This window comes from Aaosphaeria arxii, assembly GCF_010015735.1.
Source record: "Aaosphaeria arxii CBS 175.79 unplaced genomic scaffold BU24scaffold_11, whole genome shotgun sequence".
NCBI classification, from domain to species: Eukaryota; Fungi; Ascomycota; class Dothideomycetes; order Pleosporales; genus Aaosphaeria; species Aaosphaeria arxii.
The window spans coordinates 718,290-727,612 of record NW_022983484.1 but is presented as its reverse complement, the minus strand read 5'-3'; the positions used below and the strand labels follow the sequence as shown (position 1 = coordinate 727,612).

The following is a 9,323-nucleotide window of genomic DNA, read 5'->3' as shown; positions in this document are numbered from 1 at the left end:
CCAGCATGGGTAATCTGGCGTCGACTTACCGGAATCAAGGACAGTGGGATGCAGCAGAGGAGCTGGACGTGCAAGTGATGAAGACATGCAAGAAGAAACTAGGAGCAGACCATCCTTTCACGCTGACCAGCATGGCTAATCTTGCTTGGACATGGAAAAGCTTAGAGAGAAGTGCTGAAGCTATAGGCTTGCTGCAGGAGTGCGTTCATCTTCGCTGTCAGACTCTTCGACCAGGGCATCCTGATCTAGTATCTGCTCAGGAAACCTTAGCTGAATGGGAAGCAGAGCAAGCAGGTAGAACTCTTGCGATAAGTTAATAATTCTGCTTCATCCTATATGCACTTATTACCTTCTTAAGGCTGCGCTTACTATGGAATATATTGGAAATGTACTTGACAGCAGTCCAGTCGCGCAAGGATCTGATAAAATCTCGGAACGTGCCGAAGGTGAGACCGGTTTTGCAAGGTACTGTACCACCTCCCCCCGACGCCAGGAAGTCGATCATCAGCCTTATGGCGCGATCTCATGTAGCGCCGCCCCGACGGAAGCGAACCACCGGTTCGGGCTCATGTGCGATGATACCTGTGTGGATTTTTACCGTAGCATTTGTGGCTGTGCAGATTGCGTCAGTTTTCGGATGATAAGGCATGGCCCCGGTGCGTGTGTGATTTACATTACTTAGACAGCATACGCTAAGCCTGGTAGGTCGAGTGTCAAGTCGCCTGCCAAGAGCTGTTCAGGGCCTCTCCAGTCGGATAAATCCGGACTACATTCCTGTAATATAGATTAGCCTTTAATTGCACGGAAGCCTTTTATAGATAGTAGAAAGGTATTTTAGCTGCACCGATAGGCATGAATGATAGACGCAAACATTGTTATATAGCTTTGGAACAGGCGAAGTTGTACAGGAATATGACGAAAAGATCGACAACATGGTGATAATTCATGTAATTTTCTATATTTCTACTGGCTTTAGAAGCAGACGTACTTGGTCGACACCTTAAAACTCAAATTACCCTAATTCCATTGAATTGGAGGATCCAGTCTGACTATTTGTAGAATCCTTTTCGGCATGGGACGGACGTTACGTTAAGCGTTTATAAGCGCTGTTCCACAATATCTAGGTCGCGGCTAGACACTATTATGGAAGTAGATGAATTTGATTGATTTGTTATTGGCATTGGAAAGTCTATGAAATCACAATCTATGAATATCAGGGGAGCACAAGATTACAACCTGAACACCGATACAACTTATTCTCCAGCTATTAATTCCGCCCATGTTTTGCCATAAGTATTGCTCATGAACTTGTTTACCTTCTTATTGCGAATATCGTCATCGGCAATATTGCAGAATTGAGCCATTGCCAACGACAGAGCTGCCGCAATTTCTTTCGAATGATTCGCTGTAGAAGGCCCCCGGTTCATTGCGTTGCTCAACATAGAAATTTCGCCGCTGCCTACGACTGGACTCTGGATGCCAGTGTGGAGCGTTGGAAGATGTAGGTTGCTAGGCGGAAAGTCTTGGGAGGTTATGGGTGCAATCTCGCTGTCAGTTCCTGTATATTCTTCATACCAATCGTTGAACTTTTCCTGGGACTGAACCGCAGCATTACTGATCTGCTTATCTGCCTTAACCTTGCCATTTCGTTGTCTCAAGCACTGTCTCGTTTCCCAGCACTTTTCGATATCTCTTCCATTTAGCTTCCGATCCCATCCGATCAGAACGTAAGCCGGATCAAGTCGTCTCTCGCCGTCCGGATTGAGAAGCTCTTCGACTGTCTGCTGCTCTAGGTCGCCATCTTCCCAGAAGGCTACCCCGTATATTCCCTGTATATGGTTTTGGCCGTACCTTGGGTTTCCTTTCGAATCCCTCTCATCTCCATACCGGTTTCCTGGGACGGTAACTTTTAGTTTAGTCGGGGGTTGCTGCCCGTACCTTTCAGTCCAAGCTCGCGTAGCCATTTTCTCTATGCGCCATATCGGGGCGTGCACAGGGCCATACTGATTGATGTAAAAGTCTGCCCTGTTCTTACCCCAAGCCACCGTACTCTGGGGAATTGATTCGGGATGTAGTAGACCACTAAAACCGGAGTCCAACAGAGGAGCTTCATCAAGAATCCGTACGGGTTCCTCTGCCCTGGTAACTTCTAACAGCTGATCCCTGATGAAGGACTTTGTAGCAGGATCAATTTCGTAAGCTACACTCCGCATATTGGCAACTCTTTCATGGCCGGGAATGCCCAAAATCTTCATCTTGAACTCTAGGTGAGTCAGGTATTTGCTTGTTGTGATTTCATCGGAACAACAGGCCTCTAGATCCGATATTGGGAATTGATGGTCCCATCGTTTGTAGCCATGCACGCCATTGCACTCTCCCATCAGTATGTTCAACCCCTTAAGCTGTTCTATAGTTGCTTTGACAATTGGTTCATTTGCTTTCTTGATGCCAGATTCAAGAAATTCAAGAATGGTGTCAGTTTTTTCATACACCTTTAGTTGCGCTGGTGCAATCTCAAGAAAAGCATTTTCGAAGCTCTCTCGCCGCTTAACTACATCTTGCCGATGAGATTTTCGTAAACATCTCATCACAGAGTTATGTATGTCGTTCGAGGCCATCATTTTACAGTCTAGGCCTACCTTGCGAAGAGTGTTTGTGAAGGAAATAACCTGGGCTGCGAGGCCTAACACGGTGTCATCTGGAACGGACTCTGCTGCACACTCTCTAAGCTTTCCCGTGATTGTTTTCATGAATGACTCAATCTGGGTACCTGTCACTCTATAAAGGTGCGCATCTTGCGTGACATGAGAGATATGTTGGTTCAGCAGAGCTAGCTGACTCTGATCTTGCTGTGCAGCCCCTTCACTCCACCAGTTCCAGAGTATTGGCAACATTTGCAGTTGCCTCTCTCTTACGGCTTCCGGTACTGTTGTTAGTCTAGCCTGGACCTTCTCCTCTAAAAGAGCCTTTTGGGTATGTGAGCTCTTTGCATTGCTGGCGCCTTGGTCTAGGTAGTTCTGTCGTTGCTTGGTTTCTTCGTCTTCACCATCTTCCGACTTCTTTTTCGCAAGTAGTTTTTGTTTTTGTTGTGACCATGCATCATCACTCATATCTGGTCTTCTGTCCATGAAAGTGATCTCATAGGACTCTTCTTCGTTTTCGGCCGCTGACACTGCTGCGTCCATTGCGTTTCCGTCATTATGGTCCACGTTTGTCAGACAGTACGCGAATGTGGCATACTTCTTGAGCTTGAAAATCTGGCGCTTCTGTTCCGTCGCCCAAGCTGCATCATCCATATTATTTGGTCGCACGCAATGTGTCGAATATGCTGATATATCTTTCCGTTGCTCGGTCTCTATAGCCTTTTGCTTGTGAGCCAAATATTCTTCTTGGCTCATATCGGCAGACATTTTGGGAATGACGTAGTAATACAACTCATCTTCCTCGCTTAGATCACTATCTTTCATCTCTTCGTCTTCACCATCCTTTTTGGTGTGTGGTGCATCCGGAACAGTCTGTTCACTCGCAGCCCGTCCCGCGGCATCTTTCATGCTAGCGTCTGATTTCGGCCGTTCTGAAGCGCTTTCTTGGTTTGACATTTTGAATAGACCGTAAAACACCCAAATGGAATAGTCTTGCAATAGACCATGAGGTGTGTATCCGTATCTTGTCTAAATATGTATGTGCAGTGTGTGTTTCAGTCAGGTAGATACCAGGATAGCGATCTTAGGTATTCCGAAACTGTTGGAAAGAAAATGAGATAAGAGAAACCCACCTTGAGAAGTTGAAATTGCTTGGCTTATAACTAAAAAAAAGTTCACGCAAGATGTACGGTTTTTAAATCACCAAAAACTGTAAACGAGAAAGTTACAATAAGATAACAGAAACGTAATACAGTATCCTTGACTCTATCTGCCTTATATATGAAGTATGCAATGCCTGGTGTTCATGGGCCACCGAAGATGTACTACATGCAAACATATACCTCACCTCTTGTTGCTACGCCTAACTTGTGGACCCATCGCAAGCTCGCTTGGAATGCCACTTTGAATACCTTTTCTTTCAATACCTCTTTTCCTACTGCCTTTCCTACCGCTTTTCCCACTGCCTTTCCCACTGCCTTTCCCACTGCCTTTCCCACTGCCTTTCCTACTGCTGTTACCACTGAATCTTCCACTATATCTAAAACCTGGCCAGAAACAAATCGGCAGGTTGTCGAAATTGTGGTTGGCGCTGCGGGAAAACTTGCATTTAATCCTGATTCGCTCAGTGTCGACAATGGTACAATTCTTCGATTCAACTTCCTCGGTCGTAATCATACATTGACCCAGAGCTCATTCGAACATCCATGCCGGAACGCCTCGCTATTTGACACTGGATATGAGCAATTCAACCCGAAAAATACCAGCGGGGCATTCGTTATTGACTATTTGGTGGAGACGAAGGAGCCGCAATGGTTCTTTTGTGCACAGAGCAGCCCGACTTCCCATTGCCATGCAGGAATGGTGTTTAGTCTTAACTCTCCTGGCCGTCATGACTCATTCAAAGAGCGAGCAAATAGTACGTCAAGTACATTGTATCGAACAGCCACTGGCCACGGCTTCTGTCTATCACATGGACAGCAGACAATGACGGCTCCCTCGACCGATCCGACTCTGTCAAGAAGTCAAAATTTGACATCTATATCCCCCGAGATTGTGAATGATGCCAGTGTTTTGTTGCGTCCATGGAAGGTTTTGCTCGTTTACGGTCTGCTTGCTCTAGTATCCTCTATTCTCGCCTAATCGCTGTTGTGCAAAGTAGTTAGACAATTATATAAAGTTCTAGAGATCAAATAATTAGATGCTATTATTTGAACAATAAGCAATCTTCTTTATGCAATTCTATTGGAAGCCGAATTAATAGTGGCATTATTTAAGATGTAGAAAAGACCACGAGAGTCACATATTAATATCCAAGACATGCGATACAAGATGGAAAAAGGATCTTCAATCACGAGCAGTGCAAGGGTTGAAGTTTTGAAGCGTAAGATGATTGGTCAGACAGTACTCTTGGCTTTAAGCATTATTAAAGAGTGATACCCGCTGATTGTGCTCCATTATACTACTTTACGCTCCCATTACAATGCCAGTCCAGATCAACAACAAACGGAAGCCTCTGGCCTCCACTAGCCTCAATACTCGCCTCAGAAGACCAAGATTAGTACCCAGCCAGCAACCAACTCCTTCTCGCCGTTCTAGAGGTTTACACATCTTCCTCAGATATACCAGACATGCGCTTATACTGAGCAGCTACCACATTTATCCCCAGAAACGATGCAGAAGCGATACTCCTTGAATGTTCTGAAATAGCACGCTCAGCTGCAGTGGCAGCGCCAGGGGCCCATCTTCCCATATTCAAACGAAGCGAACTGTATCTTTACCACCAAATGGGCCGTGCCAGATATCGACGTCAGGATCTGAAAGACTTTGCTAAGAAATGGGAGGACATAGCAAGCAATTGGATACCAGTAAAACGAGCATTTCGTAGATTTAGAACAGCTCGTCAACTTGTTAAGACATGGTCTCAAATATGCGAGCGCAAGGAAATTCGATTGCAGTACTTAGTAAAGGAGGCCGATATGCTACATCAGCAATGGATTGAGGATATTGACGCGCTTAGTATCATGCATGAGCTAAAGGACATCGAGAGGGCTGCAGTAGCGACACTCACTGAGAAGATGTATGATTTCAGAACTCAAATTGACTGGGGCTGTCCATGTCCCAATCCAGACCACCCACACTTAGAGGGAGAGTTGTGGCAGCAGACCCTTCATAGTTAGATAGTGATGAAGAAACTGATCTTTCAGGCCCATCCATCTCCACATTTTGTTTCCGTGCTACTAAGAACTCGTCTACGTCTGTATTGGATGTAATCAAGACGACCATTCTACTTTGTCCCGGGTGCATTCCGCGCCCGCGCGCTGAGAGACAATTTGTGTTGCTCCGACCGGCATGCACCTTACTAAATCGGCCCTCGCAGTCAAAGTGCAAAGAATCACAACGTGCTCTTCAGAGACGCCAACTTATGTGCAATTCCGTATATTCCTAATAGAAGCCTATAATGCCAACATTTGTGGTCAAGACACGAGGTAAGGTTAATCACGCTCGTAGTCAAAATAAGGTTAAGTATGACAGCACTCCGGTATGTACCGACCCTATCATAGAGAGGTGATCAGAGGACCCGTACTCCCTACCGCTCGACGCATTGGCATTCCCCAGTACAGCTCTTCCAATCCGGGATTGTACTCCCAGCTCTCCAGTCGCTACTAACTAGGAAGCAGGCATCGTGCGCCTCTATGATTTAGCCATGAAGTGAGACGAGGTAAAATCATGAGTATAAAAGTGACTTTGAACTTTGTTTAACGTACACCCTTTTGTGGTTTTGCAAGAAGTCTTCGTTTGACATGTAACTAGGAAACAGACTTTGAATTTTTTGTTACCTCCTCGTAGTTCTGCAACTCGGAAACAGACCTTGACCGCAGTTGTACAACAATTGCAGATAGGCCAATCACCGTCCTACAATATGCCAAGTTTTCTGCCTTATTTCTCGTCAGTATGTGTTACTCGGCTCGCTTCGAGTGATGGTCGTAGATTGCGATGACGGAGGTGGGCTTACAAGCGGAAAAGCAGAACAAGAAGCGAGAAGCGGAAAGCGGGACAAGAAGCAAGAAGCGGAAAGCGGAAACAAGGAATAGGAAATAAGAATGCGGATGCTCAGGACACAGAAAGCAGAAGGCAGACAGAAGGGACGAACAAAGACGACACTGTCTGGCCAGAGACAGGGACGTGGCATGGGTAGACACAAGTCTCCATCGATTGGACCAGCCTGCACGGATGCGGGGTTGGGATAAGAATTGACTGGACAGGATAAATTGCGACGTGGGGGCCAAATTAAACAACTTCATCGTCATCCAATCGTTAACGCCATGTGAGCTGGAGCGTTTTCTAGTTGAACGCCACGCAATAATCAGCATGCCGATTACTATCTCTCTGTACAAGTGCTGTAATCTGTAAACCAGCTATGATAAGCAAACAATACAGCGAAACTAGAGTATTGAGCAGAAATTGAAAATCAAAAATCGCATTTTCAAGAGTTAAATAATATCTTGTGAACAATGCGAAAATAAAAATCCAAAGTCCGAATGATAACGTATATATTATTTAGTTGTGAAGATACTCCATCAAACAGTCACCGGGCTTGTGGTTTAAGAGGATAATTTTCCCAAAGTGTCGGAGAGGTCTGTGCTGTGCTTCCTGGAAGGCTCTAATTGGTTGGACTTTGAGTCGTGTACGCCCTCCTGCCCTGCAACCAACAATAAGATGAGGTACAGGCGCGCTTTCCAGGCACATCTTTTTTTGGAGTATATGTACCAAATAGATAATCGAGTATCCATAATCAGCCAACAGGGCTTGTGGTTTAGTGGTATAATTTTCCCTTAGCACGTGACGTCATACGTCTCGTATCTAAGCATGGGAAAGGTCCTGGGTTCGATTCCCAGCAAGTCCAGTTTCTTTTTTTTGCTCTTTTGAATCTTCTGTTGAGATCTTTTGCTGCAGGAATTTCTTTTTTTTAGGTTGTGGGAAGTGTGGGTAGTGGCGCACGGACAACTTTTAGCAGATACGGGACTATGCAAAGTCCTGGTTGAGTTTTAGCTTTGAACTTGTAAGTAATAGCTTTGTTTATGACAACAGCATTCACATGCGTTCCTGCATCTCTTCGCAGGGACTGCAGGCGTCTTTCTTGCATATAAATAAACAACTTAGCCACAGGCTGTATGTATGTACTAAAGCTAGTGTACAACATCTGTCAGGTTTCGTAATAAATGTACGGTTCAGTAAGGATAGATAGGAATAGTCAGCTAGCTACCTACGATACTCATCGGACCTTAACCCCTTGAACACATGTAGTAGGCGTTAAAATGGATAGTTTGTACCACCTATCTAGAATGAGATATAATCTTCTACATCTATCGTTACCTTGGATTTCATAACCTTGTTTGCTGTCGCCATGTTAGCCTATTCTATTTACTTGTTTTTCGTTTGTCTTTCTTTCTTACCTTCTTTTGCTTACGGAAATGGATGGTACCTAGATGCCTCTTGTGATTGCATGTTAATTTTATATTGTCATGAGCAAACTTATGCTAACTAATAAAGCCAAAAGAGACTTGTTCAAAACAGGCATGAAGCAAGCATTTCTAATGGCTGAATCGGCCCTAGCAGCAATAGGTACTCCGCCAGCTCAGCCGGGGGAGACGTTGAATGTGTGTTCCCGGAAAAGGAAACAAGAGATATGGCTGCTCGAATTTTTGGAACTGCGTTTGAAGTTGGCATTGAGAGAAAAGATACCTTCCAGGTTACGACTACAAAGAAATCCAGCGTAGTGAGAGGTGCGTAACATCAAAACTTTCCTACGCTGGTATCCTAATGTTCCGTCCAAATACCTTGGGTAATATAGTCCAACAATTCAAAAATCCAACGGACGAGCCTAAGGTTATACCTCTTGATGCTAATGGCCATGATGCTCGCAGTTCTATAGATGAAGGTAGTATCGTAAGAATACCCTGGAGATGTTATCGTAACGTTGATTGCGCAGGATGCTAAAAGAAAGCGGCAGATATTCTACTATGACATGAGGCAATGGGCACCGTTGCCGGATACGAGCAAGTATTTTAGTACAACATCTTTTATGGAAGGCACCTTGACACAAGAATTTTACCATGGTTGTCTAGAGGACACTGGAAAGCTAACCGATTTCGCGAGTCCTCCTAGAGAAAATCATTACGTAGGAGTACAAATTTGTCCTGGTGAGTTCCTTCTGCTGTTAAATTTTGCCAGGCTAATTCTCAGCAGTAAGTTCCCAGATAAGGTAGATAGGTCGAAAGCTACTTCTATCATAGAATGCGTAGCAGATGCTGATCATGATCGATGCATAGAGATTCTTGAGATTTGTGAGTTATGTCCCCTATTGGCTTTTGCCATTGACTGGTTAACTGATCGTACTTTAGCTTGATCAAAAGCCAAACAAGCAAACTTTGGATGGCTTTCAGAAAATCCAACGCGAGGACGCAATAGAAAGAATTAGGGCGATGTGCAAACGCAAAAGTAAAATAGAGCCGGACGAACTGCCCACTATAGATATCTACAAGGACCTTTTTGAGATGAATTTATTTCACGAGGTAAAGATTCTACGTTGGCGTATTATCTTACGCCGACTCGAGTATACAGATGACTTATGCTGTGATTCCTGAATGGAGACCATCTCCGGAGCAACCCACCAATGAA

At 44.7% G+C, this 9,323-nt stretch overlaps 5 protein-coding genes and 1 non-coding gene across 6 annotated transcripts in view; 5 read left to right on the top strand and 1 right to left on the bottom strand.

The window, feature by feature from the left end:
• Positions 1-317, top strand: part of BU24DRAFT_436620 (uncharacterized protein) — a gene marked incomplete at both ends in the record, with an annotated part of 3,459 nt that extends 3,142 nt beyond the window's left edge. The window contains one exon of the mRNA XM_033530165.1: positions 45-317. Within this exon, the coding sequence (XP_033378857.1) occupies positions 45-317 (273 nt within the window). The remainder of the gene's footprint in view (positions 1-44) is intronic.
• A 936-nt stretch (positions 318-1,253) lies between these two features.
• Positions 1,254-3,599, bottom strand: BU24DRAFT_467140 (uncharacterized protein; the record flags this gene model as incomplete). The annotated part of the gene is made up of 1 exon (XM_033532421.1): positions 1,254-3,599. One exon carries the CDS (start codon positions 3,597-3,599, stop codon positions 1,254-1,256), a length of 2,346 nt encoding a protein of 781 aa, XP_033378856.1.
• A 621-nt stretch (positions 3,600-4,220) lies between these two features.
• BU24DRAFT_320898 (uncharacterized protein) lies at positions 4,221-4,556 on the top strand (the record flags this gene model as incomplete). Its single annotated transcript, XM_033522927.1, has 1 exon — positions 4,221-4,556. A coding segment is annotated over one exon (336 nt), but the record flags the coding sequence as incomplete, so codon positions are not given.
• Positions 4,557-4,961: 405 nt separating this feature from the next.
• On the top strand, positions 4,962-5,821 carry BU24DRAFT_454869 (uncharacterized protein; the record flags this gene model as incomplete). The annotated part of the gene is made up of 2 exons (XM_033531345.1): positions 4,962-5,025; positions 5,292-5,821. 2 exons carry the CDS (start codon positions 4,962-4,964, stop codon positions 5,819-5,821), a joined length of 594 nt encoding a protein of 197 aa, XP_033378854.1.
• A 1,626-nt stretch (positions 5,822-7,447) lies between these two features.
• Positions 7,448-7,548, top strand: BU24DRAFT_t78. Its single transcript has one exon. It is a non-coding gene; the product is annotated as a tRNA-Ala (tRNA).
• A 783-nt stretch (positions 7,549-8,331) lies between these two features.
• On the top strand, positions 8,332-9,051 carry BU24DRAFT_414093 (uncharacterized protein; the record flags this gene model as incomplete). Its single annotated transcript, XM_033526193.1, has 5 exons — positions 8,332-8,428; positions 8,497-8,591; positions 8,656-8,845; positions 8,939-8,989; positions 9,047-9,051. 5 exons carry the CDS (start codon positions 8,332-8,334, stop codon positions 9,049-9,051), a joined length of 438 nt encoding a protein of 145 aa, XP_033378853.1.
• Positions 9,052-9,323: the final 272 nt, after the last annotated feature.